Genomic DNA, 16,104 nt, shown 5'->3' with positions numbered 1-16,104 from the left:
ACGTCAGTGACTCAATCCACTTAAGTGACGCACCCCTCCTAGGGATGGCATGGAAGAGCACCAGTAAGCCAGTGACTCAGCCCCCATAATAGGGTTAGAGGCAGAGAATCCCAGTGGAGAGAGGGGAACCGGCCAGGCAGAGACAGCAAGGGCGGTTCGTCGCTCCAGTGCCTTTCCGTTCACCTTCACACCCCTGGGCCAGACTACACTCAATCATAGGACCTACTGAAGAGATGAGTCTTCAATAAAGACTTAAAGGTCGAGACCGAGTCTGCGTCTCTCACATGGATAAGCAAACCATTCCATAAAAATGGAGCTCTATAAGAGAAAGCCATGCCTCCAGCTGTTTGCTTAGAAATTCTAGGGACAGTTAGGACACTGCGTCTTGTGACAATAGAGTACATGTAGGTATGTACGGCAGGACCAAATCGGAAATATAGGTAGGAGCAAGCCCATGTAATGCTTTGTAGGTTAGCAGTAAAGCCAGTATGCCCAACCGGCCTCACAACCACAGACCACGTGTAACCCCGCCAGCCCAGGATCTCCACATCCAGCTTCTTCACCTGCGGGATCGTCTGAGACCAGCCACCCGGACAGCTGATGAAACTGAGGACTATTTCTGTCTGTAATAAAGCCCTTTTGTGGGAAAAACTCAGTCTGACTGGCTGGGCCTGGCTTCCCAGTGGGTGGGCCTATGCCCTCCCAGGCACACCCATGGCTGCTCACCTGCCAATTCATGTGAAATCCATAGATTTTGGCCTAATGAATTTATGTAAATTGACTGATTTACACTCAAAAAAAAATGTTATCTTTTTGTTCAGTGTACATGCTGGAATAGATGTGTCAATTAATAAACTATTTTAATCCATATGTTGATTGATTTGTCTCAGATGATACAATTATTTGATTTTAGCTGCCCTAGTTTCTCTAGTTATGGTGCTTTTGTAACAGTATTTCTTCCGTCCCTCTCCTCGCCCCTTCCAGGGCTCGAACCAGGGACCCTCTGCACACATCGGCAGCTGCCTCCCACGAAGCATCGTTACCCATCATTCCACAAAAGCCTTGCAGAGCAAGGGGAACAACTACTTCAAGGTCTCAGAGCGAGTGACGTCACCAATTGAAACTCTATTGGCACGCACCAGCTAACTAGCTAGCCATTTCACACCAGTTAAACTTTCAAGACAACTGGGAATTCAGGAGAAAAAACCCCAGTTCAAATCATGACGTCGTTGATTTTCAAGTCGGGAAGGCGGAGCTCTAGAAAGATGCCCGAGTTTGTGACTGGGATTCCTGAGCTGTATGACCATTCACAACGATTTTTCCCAGATTTTCGAGTTCCCAGTTGTTTTTGAACGCGGCAGGTGTACATACTGTAACCGCGAGTCATTTTCTGATTGCGTCACCAGAAAGCGTCACATTCTCAAAAACCGTTTGGTTTATTGTGTTTATTTAGGGTGGATGTGCCCCGGCTGCCATCGACCCTCAAAATGACCAAATTACAGTTTCTAAATGTATTTTTGACCGAACGGTTGATGTTAGCCGCCCAAGAGATATATAAGCAAGTGGAAGAGACAATATTAGAATACCAGGAAGAAATAATCCAGGGAAAGAGAGAGAATGATCAATTGAGACGCAAGTTTGGGATTCCATGGCCAGGTTAGTAATGTAGCTAGCTAACTACGTTATTTGAATAGCAAACTGTACTAACGAGGATAATGAGCACACATTATGTAGCTAGCTATGTATTTGTTCTGAAATATGCCGTTATGAATGTGCTTTGTTTTAGCTAACCAACTATGACTGTGTCATATGCCAGTGGCTAGCTTGGCGTGTTAGCTAATGTAGCTACTGTATCTTTGTTTTCTGCAGTGCAGTCAGAGAGACGGCTAGCTAACGTTAGCATTCATGCCTAGAAAATCGAGAAACACTCTTTTCACGCCACGTCGATACGGAAGTGACTTTTTCGTAGCAGGTTAGGAGACTGAGGTTAAGGTTAAGAAAAGGTTTAGGGAAAATGCTCTCCTAACCGGCTACGAAAATTTTTCCTTGAAAAGAACATAGTTGTCAGTACATTCTGTGTATTCTGTTCCTCAATAGCTAGCTACCCAAACTCAGAACGGTGTGGTAGCTCAAGTAAAGGTGCTTTGCTAACAACACTACATTTTCCCTTCTTGACTTTCAGACCGAGAGCCCTTTGCTCCTGTAGAATCTGAGGAGGAGGGAGGCATTGGGCAAAAGCAGGAACCAGAGCCAAGGCAGACTATGGAGAAACAGGAGGGAAGGACCAGGAATGAGGAAAATCAGTTTAGAGGACCGGACTCTCAGTCTAGATTCACTCCTTCCAATGGAAACGATGACTATGATCAGAACCCACCTCAACACACCTCACTCAGTCAGTTCCAAACTCACACCGGGGAGAGTAGAGAGGGAGGCTCTCTGTCCAGCTCATCAACATCCAAACCAATCAAAACAGAGACTGAAGGACTGGGTGTTTGTCCATTTGATCCGTCAAGTGACCCCAATACATTCTCTTCGTCAGTGAACCTTGACCTTTCAGCAGCACAGAGTGAGAACAGTGTAAGTATGATGGGGGTGGAAGGTGGTGAAGGACTACTGTCAGGGTTTGAGGCGCTACAGATACCACTACACATGGAACAGTCCCTTCAAAATCACCACAACACAGCGTTGTGTTGCAAGGTGTGTGGGAAACCCTGTAGACATATGGGCCATTTAAACGCACACATGCAAATGCACATGAAAGAGAAGCCATTTCTCTGCGGCTTGTGTGGTAAGTCCTTTAGCTCGTCGGGAAGATTGAAAGGTCACCAGAGGATTCACACAGGGGAGAAGCCCTATCAGTGCCATATCTGTAGAAAACGGTTCAATCAGACCGCACACCTGACGGTACACCTGAGAGTCCACACAGGTGAGAAACCGTTCAGTTGTCCCGTCTGTGGGAAGAGCTTCAGTCAGTCCAACAAGGTGAAAAGACACCTTGTAACACATTCTAGGGACAGGACGTTCCTACCGGGCCTATGAGGGAGATGCGGTAGATGTTTAAGTGGAAATGTACAAGATAGGGGTTATAACTCCATTTCAAATCCATTTCAGTGTAGGAAATGATTTGAAAATGTTTAGGCTAGCTATTTACGAGTTTAGACTAGCTATTTATAATAATGTGTCTAATCAAGCATTTTACCTCAATGGCATTGTCTATGTAAAGCAATTGTCAAAAGGTATTTTTACATTGTTACGCCTACAAGTACTGAAACAGAATTTTCTGTAATACATTTTGGAAGTCAATGGACATAAACATCCAAACTACTTACTGTATTTTTAAAGCATGAAACCAACATGTGATTTTGGTGACAATAGTTATTGGGCAGTTGGATGTAAATGGGATGTTTTGGACATTGTTGTGTTGTGTATTTTGGTAAATAAATGTCAGAATTCTTGAAACAAACCATCAGATTTTTCGTTTTTATTTAGTGGTGGAGGTTTGGATGATTGTCGTCCCTCAAAACATTAGATGTCAAGAAGATGTTAGAAGGTGAAAAGTTGGGTGAATGAGCGAAGCTGGTGATTCAACGGAAAGAAGCAACCCTCCAAAGCGGGAGAGCTTCATAACTGCTGAAAATCAGCTAAGTCAGATGACTTAAAATATTAATTTAGTCGAGCTCAGTATGTAGAACTCTAGAACTTTGTAGAACAATAGAACATAGAATATATCCTGGGAACAGGATGTTGTCAACAAACAACTACACTGGTCTCATACCCCCTCAACTGCCAGAATTATGTGATGTTCTACCTGAAAATGAAAAACCATTGGTAACAACTATAATAAACATAAAAGAGTGCATGTTTATCTTTTCTTCCTATGTGGGTTCCAGGACTATGAAAACACGGATGACTTCTGGTGCTGTGCGGTGTGGAGGGAAGGCCAGGAGGAGGTGGAGGGTGTGGTTCCCAGTACCTGGGTGGTGGGCAGGAAGGTCCTGTGGCCTCCAGCCAATGGGAGGAAAGCTCTGAAAGAGAGACACAAGCCAGGAGCCAATTGGACGACGTATGACCTTGTTAAGGTCAAACTATTCTCAGGTACTGAAGCATCTTACCTACCACATACACGATGTTGAGTTTTTAGTGGTTATGTTTGATGTTTAAATACCTTATTAAAGAACTTCCCCTAAAGTTCTCAGAAAATCAAGTGCAATAATACATGTGAAATGTAAATAAGCTCCTTGTAGTGTGTCACCCCAGTGACTGAAATAATAACTGTTTTATGATCCCATATCCCTCTTTAACTTTATTTGTGCCAAACTACCAATTCTCAGAATGCTCTCAGGGAAGCTGCAGCTACACTCTTAATGTGTTGAGAAATCTGTTGTGTAATGTTTTTAATTGTATAGAACTGCCTTAATTTTGCTGTAGCCTGAATCTGAGTTCGAGCTACCCTGTATGGTTTCAGAATCTCTGGAAGAGTGTGAAGGCTACAGTAGGTCCAGTGATGAGCTCACTGACAACGGAGATAGTGAGCCCAACGCGCAGAAGAAGAAGAGGAGGAGGAGGAAGAGGAGGACGGGTGAGGGGCACGTTACCGGTCAGTGTGAGACAGCCTTAACATAGACATTGATAAATTAGGATTGCTTCTGTAGAACAGTGTGTTTGACGAACATTTGATTTCAATCAACTTTTACAAAAGGCACTGATCAGATACCTCAAGGAGGACCCAGTGGAGATGGAAGGATACACACAGGTGACAGAATCCTTAGAGAATGTATTGGGCCACCGTGTTGTACTTTCACTAAACTAGCCATATGTATGGAACACAATTCTGTAGCTGTACTCATTGCCTGTTTATCCAACGGTGTGTCAGGATCATCAAACTCTCCTCCGCTGAAGAGGAGAGTGATGACGAAATCTGGAACCCTGGAGGAGAGTTCTGGAGCTCTAGAAGCAGAACCTCAGCTGGATCCGTCTGAGCTCAGAGGGCAAGTTTCACTACATCTACCAGTGTTCCCATTGGTTTGTCAGACAAGTGTTCTATGTCAGTTTGAGGCATTGTATGTGTTCTGATCAGCCTCTTTTGTTGTTATTACAGCCTTGACGACGCACTCAACAAGGAGAGCTACCTCATAGAGGGACCACACTCTTCTGACGCATGTAAGAGAAACAAAGGCTGTCTAATGGTCCTGTGTGAATGTTGCCCATAGGAGGATTATTTTATTATATGTTTTCTTAGGAGGTAGATCAGCTTTAATATTGCAGATAGATTGCAGACAATTACATTGATGGAAGCTACATCACATCCAATCCCCAATATATTTTTTTGCACATAAATACATATACGTAAAGTACCAGTCAAAACTTTGGACACCTACTCATTCAAGGTTTTTTTTTATTTTATTTACTATTTCCTACATTGTAGAATAATTGTGAAGGCATCAAAACTATGAAATAACACATCATGTAGTAACCAAAAAAGTGTTAAACAAATCCAAATATATTTGAGATTCATCAAAGTAGCCACCCTTTGTGTTGGTGACAGCTTTGCACACTCTTGGCATTCTCTCAACCAGCTTCATGAGGTAGTCACCTGGAATGCATTTCAATTAACAGGTGTGCCATGTTAAATGTACATTTGTGGAATTTCTTTCCTTTCTAATGCGTTTGAGACAATCCGTTGTGTTGTGACAAGGTAGGGGTGGTATACAGAAGATAGCCCTATTTGGTAAAATACCAAGTCCATATTATGGCAAGAACAGCTCAAATAAGCAAAGAGGAACAACAGTCCATCATTACTTTAAGATATTCTTTAAGTGCAGTCGCAAACCCCATCAAGTGCTATGATGAAACTGGGTCTCATGAGGACCGCCACAGGAAAGGATGACCCAGAGTTACCTCTGCTGCAGAGGATAAGTTCATTAGAGTTAACTACACCTCAGATTGCAGCCCAAATAAATGCTTCACAGAGTTCAAGTAACAGACACATCTCAACATCAACTGTTCAGAGGAGAATCAGGCCTTCATGGTTGAATTTCTGCAAAGAAACCACTACTAAAGGACACCAATAAGAAGAGACTCTCGTGGGCCAAGAAACACAAGCAATGGACATTAGACCGGTGGAAATATGTCCTTTGGTCTGATGAGTCCACATTTTTGATTTTTGGTTCCAACCGCCGTGTCTTTGTAAGACGCAGAGTAGGTGAACAGATGATCTCCGCATGTGTGGTTCCCGCCGTGAAGCATGGAGGAGGAGGTGTGATGGTGTGGGGCTGCTTTGCTGGTGACACTGTCTGTGATATATTTAGAATTCAAGGCACACTTGTCTAGTGAGACTATCATTTATTTTTCAACAGTACAATGACCCAAAACACACCCCCAGGTTGTGTAAGGGCTATTTGACCAAGGAGAGTGATTGAGTGCTGCATCAGATGAACTGGCCTCCACAATCACCCGACCTCAACCCAATTGAGATGGTTTGGGATGAGATGGACCGCAGAGTGAAGGAAAATGTAGCCAACAAGTGCTCAGTATGTGGGAACTCCTTCAAGAATGTCAGAAAAGCATTCCTCATTAAGCTGGTGGAGAGAATGCCAAGAGTGTGCAAAGCTGTCATCAAGGCAAAGGGTGGCTACTTTGAAGAATCTAAAATATAATCTATATTTTGATTTGTTCAACACTTTTTTTGGTTACTACATGATACCATATGTGTGATGTCATAGTTTTGATGTCTTCACTATTATTCTACAATGTAGAAAATAGTAAAAATAAAGAAAAACCCTTGAGTGAGTGTGTCCAAACTTTTGACTCGTACTGTATATATACACCTTTAAAAATATATTTTCCTTTATTACTTTCTAACTCTACCACCCCTCCCCTAACGCTTAGTCTTCTACTTCCAGCTTATACATACTATATACATTTTATGGGCACAGGTTTGTTTTACAATAGTTATATGTTGTTTGTTTTTACTCCTGTCCTTCCTCTAACCTCAACTTCTCATCTATTTCTTTCACTAAAGTTCAGAATCTATATGCGTTTTACGGACACAGTATGTTTGACATTAGTTATCTTGTTATTATTATTACTCCATTCAACCCCTCCCATCCATCTCTTAACACCATCCATATTGGATTTTTCCCCCCCATATATTTTTTTAACTGTGCTGTGATGTTTCACAAAAGTTTTGAACCTTTCTATTCTTATCATTTCTACAGATTGTAAATTAAAAATACTTTTTTTTGCTAAAAGTATTATTATATTATTGATCGATTGATTATGACTTTTCAGATCACCCAGTAGTGCTATCTGCATAGTTAGCGCCAGTTAAATGTTGCAATTCTTCAGCCATTGCTGGACCTGCAACCATCAACAAGCTACATATGGACAGTACCAAAACAAACTATCTAATGATTCTGTCTCTTCGCAGCTAAATCTGCAGAGCTGGGAAGGTTGTATCCCCAATATATATAACATTCTATTGGTTGCAAGAATTTTGTATAATTGAAATATAAAAATTCAAAGTTTTGAATCCGGTGTCATTTTGTGTATCAGTTCATAAATTGATACGTCAAATCTCTTCCCAACTATTTTGCAATCTATATGGCACAGCTGTAAAATTGTTCGTCCTTAAATGAAACTGGTATACTTTTTTATTTCTCGATTTTCTTTAACCAATTATTGTCTTTAATGCAGGGCCGGCAGACCAGTTCCCTACTTTTTCCCCCTTCCACTTTCCTCTTACATTTTTGCGGTAATTCTGCAATTAGTTGGTTGTAATTTTTGGTAGAGCAGACATTTCCATATATTTTTGTTAGCTGTGTGACATAACTCCACCATTCCTATTTACAAAGTGGGAGTCACACAAGACTTATTAAAACAACAATTCTTATGATAAGCAAAACACGTAGGATAATTAAAGTTATACATTAAATCCTTTTTTAATGAGAACATTCATCTTGCAAGAATCTATATAATACATTTCACAGTAACCCTTTCTTATAAGTTGGATATTTTTTAATTTACATTTTCTAGAAGATTTTCCAAAAACACGAGGCTGGTTAAAACTGCACATTTAAAAATCTGAATATTCCAAAAGAAACCCTAGACATCTCAACATTGGCTTGAAAGGGCAAATGGAGGGTCATCAGCGTACAATGACACCGTTTGTTTTTTCTAACCCCATTTGATATTATTGTTAATAGCTAACATTTCAATGGCCGTAATACATAGATAGGAGGGTTTTAATACTCTTAATAATATATATTAATACGTTACAAGTTTTACTCAATTGTATATAGTTGGAAGAGAATACATAAACCTACTGTATGTGAATTACTTTCTTGGTATTTCCACTCTTTCTTTTTTTAGGGGATGCTGTTTTTCCAACCTCTCAGTCCAGAGAGGGAACATTCCTAAGGTATGTGCTGCAGCTGAACAATGTAACCTTTGCACTACTAATGCCAAGGCAGATGGATAGGAAGTAAGAACACACTCTGATGTAAGTGCTGTGGAATTAAGTGTCCTCCCTTTGAAAAATGTTTTGTGTGTTTTTAGTGGACAGGATATGATGGGAAACCTGCTGAATTCAACCCAAAGTTTTCCTCTTCCAAATGACCGTGAGTATTCTCTTTATTTAATCAATCTTGTCAGTCACACAGAAATGCATAATGGCCTGTTTCACGGACCCAGATTACACCTATTTCAGGATTTAAAAGCCATCTCCATTAGCATGCATTTCAATCCAGGTGTAGGTTTAATTTGAATCTGGGAACCAATAAAGATTCCATTGTAACACATTGTGACTTCCATCTCCAGAGTTCCAGGAGCAGGTCCTGGGTCTGCTGGTGGACATCAGACAGTCAGTGTGGGATCTAGGAGGAAGGGTGGGAGTTCTAGAACACTGGGGTGGTTCTAGGGGTTCTGGAACAGATTTCCATTTTGACGTGTGCAGAACCTACGAGGACATGGCCAACCTGGAGAAAGTTCTAGAGCCTCCTGAGGTAGCTGCCCAGATGGTACGTGGATCTGCAGCGCATTGAGTGATAAGTTACCATTACAATGACAGTGTTGTTAGAACCCCAATGTACACAAAATAAGTAGTTGTCTTTATATGTTTCTCAGAAACAGTTCCTGAGCAGGATTGGTGGGAACACCTTGAGGGAAAATGTCACCAGGGTGATGGAGAGGTTGGTACTGGACACACACACACACACACACTTTTGGAATGCTGAAATACTGACTCTGTTCTCTTTTTAGGCTGATGACCAATGAACTGATGAGTACCTTCAACATGAAAGGAAGGAAAGGAACCAAGAAGAGTTTTCTCACACACTCCCTTAGCAAAATCATTATTGGTAAGAGTTACCCGACTCAATAGTTAATTGCAATGTTTCGATCTGAAAGTCTTTGTCAGACCATGATGATGGTGGTGATCGATGATCATTTTACTGCAGAAGTATTACATATATTCCTTGTTGATGCCCCGTTTTAATGCGATTGAATGTCCACTGATCTTGTGTTCTCTCCTCTCTGAACCTTTCAGACAGCATCATGATCACCCACCCGTACGCCACAGAGTCTGCTGTGATGCACCTGATGGCCAACGTACTGAAGTATGCCCCAGACCGACGCGGAGGAGGAGGCAGACCCCCCAGACAGTCACCCCAGGTCCCCCATACCCAGAGACAGCAACACATCCAGCAACACATCAACATCAAACAGGAGCAAGACTATTAATACCTGGACACCTTCCTTCAAGCCTGCTTACCAGTCTGTTTGTACTATTATTCTCCTTGCCACTCATTGTCATGCCAAGGAGTGGGATGATATTACAGACTGGTACCCAGGCTACCTTCCTACTCTACCTGGGTCGTATTCACTAGTAGGCACCAAACCCGTGTTCATTTCGTCAACAAAAATAGTGACTAAAATATTCGGCAAACACCTATTTTTCAGTGGCAATTGACAAGACTATAACTGAATAAATAGACCCAGAAAAGAAGAACTAAACTAAAATGATTTTTCATTCCAGTTGACTAAAACTGGACGAGAATAAATGATCTGACTAAAATCAGATAAGTGGACTGGACAATAGTTTTTGGAGAGATTGAGAGCTTTTCAGTGATAAGCACAATTAATATTAGCAGTGGGAAGGACTTGCCACACCTGGCACACACAGCCTACACATCACCTGGTGAGCTGGGGGGGGAGCAAGCAATGAGTGTGGACAGACCAGCTCCACTCTGCCTTTGATTATACACATCGCTCAGGCGACTCTCTTGCTTCCTCGTAGCTAACCAGTCACCACCAGCCTTCTGGTTAGCTACCCTTTGCCTGGTTAAGAAACACAAGCTGCTTTATGAAATGAAAAACAATAGCAGCATTGAGTTTAATAGTAAAACAACAATCTAGCTCCCTTGAGTTTAGAAAAGTAGGCTGTCTTTGATATTTGTAGTCTCGCTCAACCCTCCCACTTTCCCCACTGCATTTCATAGCCAGGTTCTGTAGTCGACGTAGCCAAGACTCCCTCTTTTCCTCAGAGAAAATGGCTTGAGAGATTACCGTTCAAAAGATATGACTCATAATACTAGGACCAGGACTCAAGCACTGGGTCTTGGGAGTTCAGCCACAGGGACTCGTGACTCGGACTTGAGGACTTGGGACTCGATTGGGATTTGAGGTTTAATGACTTGACTACATCACTGGGCGAAATGGTCATTAACCCCCCTTCTACTTCCTGACATCAGTGTGGCGTCTGGGGAACGGTGAGAACAATGATGTGACGGAGTTGCAACCCATATTACTGTGTCAATACGTGATAGTGCCTCGCTCGCTCACTTTCTCTCCTCCCACCATCCCTCCCTGCGCTTCTGTGTCTGTTTGTTTTTTATGTAATGTGTAATATCTATGTAGGCTGAATTAGGAATTTACATGGCCAGTTAATTCTTAAATATGTTTATCATATTTCTGCTGTTGGGAAGACAATAGGATGTTTTGCAGAACAAGGCTATGTATGTTTGTGCACATGGAAGTCTGTGATTTATGTTTACTATAGGTTAATGAGGCAATACAAATGTGATGTGACTAAAGGGCATTTAGTTGACAAAAAAAACTATACAAAATCATTATTCAAATAACAAAAGTGTGAGTGAGACTTAATTATAATTTAGTCAAACTGACTAAGATTAGACTAAATCAAAAAAATAGTGCCAAAATGAATACTGTACCAAACGGACTGAAACAGGTACTGCCTGGTCCCAGATCAGTTTGTGTTCTTGCCAAGTCGATTGCTATCATTGTCAAGCCGAACATGATAATTCCATAAGAACATTGCAAGAGAGCAGACAGACTGGCATGGCATCCAGGCTAACACCAACTTTACTGTAGGCCTGATGTACCCTCAGCCACCTTCCGCTTTTACGTTTCACATTTATTATACATGCACTGTATATATCATCATTAGTTGCCTTTTTGAATCTAACAATTTAATATTAAATATTGAATTTAGGATTAAGTTATCCGTTTTTTAAGTTATGATAAATGAATTTTTGGAATGAATGATGGGAAGTAGTATTTTATAATGTACAAAGCCTTGACTTCTGGTTCTAAATAAAATGCATGCCTTGAGTTAGTCACCGTGTGGTATGTGTTTGAAATATATTTGGTGAAAGGGAAAAATGTGTGCAGGCAGTATAATGGATAGTAAAGTAGACTAACATGATTGTATATCAAAGAGATTACAACTGAAAGTTATGTAGTTTGCTGCATATTTATTAATGTTTACAGAGATAAGATTTTGTTTGAAGATGTGATGCATATTCTGCTCATAGAAATCGATAAAGATAAAAGATAGTGTACGGTCTTCCATTTCTATGGTAGACGCGCCGATACGTGTCTGGCGCGCTGACGTCATTTCCGTAGAGTGCAACGTGCATGTTTGACAACAAGCTCTACCTGGATTTCTGGAAGATCTTTTGCCCCTAAAATCGTCCAACAATGACTAAATTACAATATCTGAATGTGTATCTAACTGAGCGTCTCATGCAAGCTGCTGGGGAAATACTAAGAGTTGTCGCAGACACAATCTCCGAGTACCAGGAAGAAATAGCCCGGACAAAGAGAGAGAACAAATACCTGAAACGACAACTGAACACACCAGTTCTATCGCTGGGTATGTAGCAAGCTAGCGAACTAGCTATTGTAGTTCCCATTTTATTTAGGCCTTATCTTGCTTAGCTAGCTAACTAGTGTGTTAAAGAACCCACCTGAATTGTATTTGACAATGTACTCTATAGGGAAGACAGCATCCCGTTTCACGAGCCAAAGTGTAGGCTTGGTCTCTTGTCATTTACTTGATGCAAGTCTGTCTCATGATTCCTTGGAGGCTGTCATTACTGTCATTACATGATGTCTGTTGTCGTCTTTTCCACTCAGCCCCTCAGCCCATACTGTCTTGTGTCTCAGAGCAGCAAAGTCCACCTGAGCAGCAGTACTGTGAGCAGGAGTCGTGCCCCAGTATTGGCCAGGAGGACCTTGAGACCACACAGATTAAAGAGGAACTCGGGACCAGTCAAGAGGAAGAGCAGCTTCAAGTACCGGAGTCTGATACCAAAGAAGACTCCATATCTACTCTTCCCTGTGTGAAAAATGATGAGGACCGACCTCAGCCTTCACATCTCTCCAGAACCAAAACTGTGGAGAACAGTGTGAGGGAGTCTCTACTGACCAACACAACTGGACAGATCAAAACAGAACCTGATGGCTATGGAGTATTACTATCAGAACCAACCAGTGACTCCCCTCAGTCTCAGCCCGTCTCTGAAGTAAGTCCAGACTCTTCTAGAACACAAAGTCAGAACACTGAGAACACGGAAAGTGTTCCTATTGTTCTGAGAGATCTAGAAAGGAGACCAGAGGAGGATACACAGACACACTCATGTACTCAGTGTGGAGCCGTGTTCTGTGAGCTATCCCAACTGGAGGCACACATGCCATCCCACACAGTACCAGACAGTGGTGACACTAGTCACAGGCAAATCATGTGCACAGTCTGTTGGAAGTCATTCACCTCTACCAGTTACCTCAAGGTCCACCAGCGTTCTCACACTAAGGAAAAGCCCTTTCACTGTGGTGTGTGTGGCAAGAGCTTCAGCTACTCAGGGAAGTTCAGGGAACACCAGCGGATTCACACAGGAGAGAGACCTTACCGCTGCCACGTGTGTGGTAAACGCTTCAACCAGTCAGCCCACCTGAAGGCCCACCTGAGGGTACACACGGGGGAGAAACCCTACTCCTGTCCTGTCTGTGGGAAAGGATTCAGTCAGTCTGGACAGATCAAGGGACACCTCAGAACTCACATCCAAGGGAGGTAGAATAATGATAACTTGGAGTGGAAAGAGTCCATGAGTGGATAAACAGTAACCTCGCAAGCCGCCTTATCTCACAAGCTTACATGAATGGTTCGCTACCACAGAATCAGTCTGGTAATTACGAGGCTAGATAGACAGAGCCTTCTGTTCTCAAAGTGCCCAGCATTTGGGAAGAGAAAGAGATAAAGACATTTTTATTTTCAGTGCTACAAATTTCACATTTAATTGTAAGACTAGAGGATTATAGAATGTGTGATGTGTTTCAGACCCATAACTAAGGCACCGTATATCTGAATTTATTTAAGAGAGCTGCTTTATAACATGCTATGAAAAGACTGGGCTCATCCCCTGTATTGCTAGGTGACACTATGTTAAAGAGAAATATAATGTTAATTTTGGTGTTATCTCCCTTGATTTCCTCTTGATGATTCCAGTTGGAGCTGATTGGTCTTCTTGCAAATAAACTAACTCAGTCATATTGATTAAAGTATGTGTGGGAACATTTCTTTCTGAATGTCTTTTACTGAATAAAACAAGTGGTCACATCAGGTCAAGTAGCTAGAGTGATCAGTGGGTCTATTGTCAGAAAACCTGTCCTCACCAATGTTGTTGTAATACTATGTTTGAACACTAGATGGTACACTTGAATTATTTCTCCACGAAAGTGTTACAATGTTAAATATTATTTTCCTTGTAGGTCCTGCCTAGCAGCATAGCGTAAAATCTAGAACCCAATTTATTGTGAAGTTTATACATAAACATTACAGGGTTTTAGTAGGGTCCCTCCTATATTAGACATATATGATAGAGCCATAGTTGAATAAGGCAGTGCTTACCTAGCTCATTAGTTTCTTTGTGCAAGAAATAAGTTTACTTCAAGGGGTCTCAACTTTGACATTGCAGGGGGGAAATCACCATGACAATCATCACCCCATTAATCAGTGTTATTATTTATCATTATGCCATCATAAAGCTGAGCCATTACACCCCCTCCCCTCGATAGAGCTAATCAGAGCGATAACTGCCGCTGTGCAGACAGCAGCGTCAAATGAGGGGGAGTATTCATGCTACGCTATGTTAGTTGATAGCCTCATCATCACTGTAATGGAAAGTACAGGCATCCCTCCTGAGTTCAGCCTAGTTGATTTGATTTTGAGCTGTCTGTCATTACTACAAATAATAACTAAATCATATCTGGGTCTCTCATGGGACAGGGCACAAGACAGACTCAAATGGCAGAAGATTGTTGCAGTCTCTTGTCCCGCCCAGAATGAAAAAGACTAAGTAAGTCATCTGTTTCAGTCCCAGACTTACATACATAAAACATTTGAAATATGTATTCAGCGTAACAGGACCTCTAGCCATCAGATACATGGATATTCTACCATTAGAATGTTCCTTGTATTGGAATTCAATTCTTTCAGAAGAACAGCTTTCACTAGCTGATTTGTTCCAGAGGTGAAATCATTATTAAATGTCACATGAGTTATTGACAAATGAGTGACCTGGGGGAGAGGATGGGAAGGAGGAGGTGAAAGAAGATGACAAGGAGGTGAGGGAGGATAGAACGGAGGAGGAGGTGGTGAGGGAGGATAGGAAGGAGGAGGTGAGGGAGGATAGGAAGGAGGAGGTGAGGGAGGATAGGAAGGAGGAGGTGAGGGAGGATAGGAAGGAAGAGGTGAGGGAGGATAGGAAGGAAGAGGTGAGGGAGGATAGGAAGGAGGAGGAGGTGAGGGAGGGAGGGAGGATAGGAAGGAGGAGGAGGTGAGGGAGGATAGGAAGGAGGAGGAGGTGAGGGAGGATAGGAAGGAGGAGGTTGGAAAGGAGAAGGTTGTGTAAGAAAAATGACATGATTTTATCCTGCCTTCCGATAGCTTTGAAGGAACCTGAAATGAAAATACTGCACTTACAGATGTCTTTTCAGTTCCAGCCCCCAGATTCCATCCAGAACAAACTGAAACATTTTGTAACAGTCAGTTTATAGCCCTTCAGTTAGAGTCAGGTATAAATCTGATGGTATTATGTGGTCAGCTGCAGCTGTGTAGGTTGGGAGCAGACATGACATGGATTCAAATTGTATTTGAAATAATTTCAAATCATTTAGCTGTGTTTCATTGAGCTTGCCTAGTGCAATGGAACAATAAAAACAAATGCTCAAAGAAGTAATTCATTATCCATGATAAATGTGCAAAGGACAAGGCCAAGTGCATCATAGAGGACCCCAGACACAATCTTGCCCAATGTTTTGAGCTGCTGCCTTCAGGAAGGAGATATAAAGTCCCACTGTTCAGCAAGAATAGGAGCAGGGCAAGTTTAATTCTGGCAGCCATCAGGCTGCTGAAGTGGGACATAGGACAGATGCAGGCCCAATAGACAGTCAGACAGTAGGCCGCAGAGAATTTGAATGTGTGTGACTTGTGTATGAACTTTCCAGTTTTCCGTACTGCCTGTATTACAGTGTGTTGTGTTTGTGTATTTGTATACTGACTTCACAAAATGAATTTCCATGTACAGATGTAAGATCTTAATTAGACCTACAGTAAATTGTCACAAAATAATCCTGCAGCAACAGGATTTGAACGTTTAGTCCATTGCTTGATTGGTAGTTAGACTATTGGCTGGCCAAAAGTACACTACATGAAAAGTGCAATGCTGTTAATATAACCATATGTTATTGTGGGTTTTCAGTGAACTTATGTAAATCACAAAGCTCATCTGCATTGTGTGGTGCAGG

At 41.8% G+C, this 16,104-nt stretch overlaps 2 protein-coding genes across 4 annotated transcripts; both read left to right on the top strand.

The window, feature by feature from the left end:
• The first annotated feature begins 1,184 nt into the window (after positions 1–1,184).
• LOC139554014 (uncharacterized) lies at positions 1,185–11,628 on the top strand. Of its 2 annotated transcripts, none has more exons than XM_071366903.1 (13): positions 1,185–1,656; positions 2,183–2,577; positions 3,891–4,095; positions 4,466–4,579; positions 4,700–4,753; positions 4,874–4,988; positions 5,099–5,160; positions 8,371–8,419; positions 8,557–8,618; positions 8,818–9,017; positions 9,124–9,188; positions 9,259–9,356; positions 9,545–11,628. In XM_071366903.1, the coding sequence occupies exons 1-13, from the start codon at positions 1,488–1,490 to the stop codon at positions 9,736–9,738; spliced, it is 1,782 nt and encodes a 593-aa protein (XP_071223004.1). In that variant the 5' UTR covers positions 1,185–1,487; the 3' UTR covers positions 9,739–11,628. The 2 variants fall into 2 exon arrangements, with proteins under 2 accessions (XP_071223004.1, XP_071222994.1); XM_071366893.1 differs by having other exon boundaries at positions 1,186–1,656; positions 4,466–4,597.
• A 246-nt stretch (positions 11,629–11,874) lies between these two features.
• Positions 11,875–13,857, top strand: LOC139554031 (zinc finger protein 22-like). 2 transcript variants are annotated; one of them, XM_071366938.1, is made up of 2 exons: positions 11,875–12,172; positions 12,436–13,857. In XM_071366938.1, the coding sequence occupies exons 1-2, from the start codon at positions 11,998–12,000 to the stop codon at positions 13,371–13,373; spliced, it is 1,113 nt and encodes a 370-aa protein (XP_071223039.1). In that variant the 5' UTR covers positions 11,875–11,997; the 3' UTR covers positions 13,374–13,857. The 2 variants fall into 2 exon arrangements, with proteins under 2 accessions (XP_071223039.1, XP_071223030.1); XM_071366929.1 differs by having other exon boundaries at positions 11,877–12,172; positions 12,466–13,857.
• Positions 13,858–16,104: the final 2,247 nt, after the last annotated feature.

The sequence above is a fragment of the Salvelinus alpinus genome, chromosome 2, assembly GCF_045679555.1.
Source record: "Salvelinus alpinus chromosome 2, SLU_Salpinus.1, whole genome shotgun sequence".
Taxonomy (NCBI): Eukaryota; Metazoa; Chordata; class Actinopteri; order Salmoniformes; family Salmonidae; genus Salvelinus; species Salvelinus alpinus.
The sequence above is the reverse complement of the archived record's forward strand: the minus strand, read 5'-3'. Positions and strand labels throughout refer to the sequence as shown.

What these genes read in the sequence shown, in the direction of transcription:
- LOC139554014 (XM_071366893.1), top strand. Translation starts at nt 1,488, where the DNA reads ATGACCAAATTACAGTTTCTAAATGTATTTTTGACCGAACGGTTGATG. An exon ending in TAAGGTCAAACTATTCTCAG is followed by an intron (nt 4,096 to 4,465) that starts GTACTGAAGCAT and finishes GTATGGTTTCAG; the next exon opens with AATCTCTGGAAGAGTGTGAA. An exon ending in AGAGAGGGAACATTCCTAAG is followed by an intron (nt 8,420 to 8,556) that starts GTATGTGCTGCA and finishes GTGTGTTTTTAG; the next exon opens with TGGACAGGATATGATGGGAA.
- LOC139554031 (XM_071366938.1), top strand. Translation starts at nt 11,998, where the DNA reads ATGACTAAATTACAATATCTGAATGTGTATCTAACTGAGCGTCTCATG. An exon ending in CACACCAGTTCTATCGCTGG is followed by an intron (nt 12,173 to 12,435) that starts GTATGTAGCAAG and finishes TTTTCCACTCAG; the next exon opens with CCCCTCAGCCCATACTGTCT.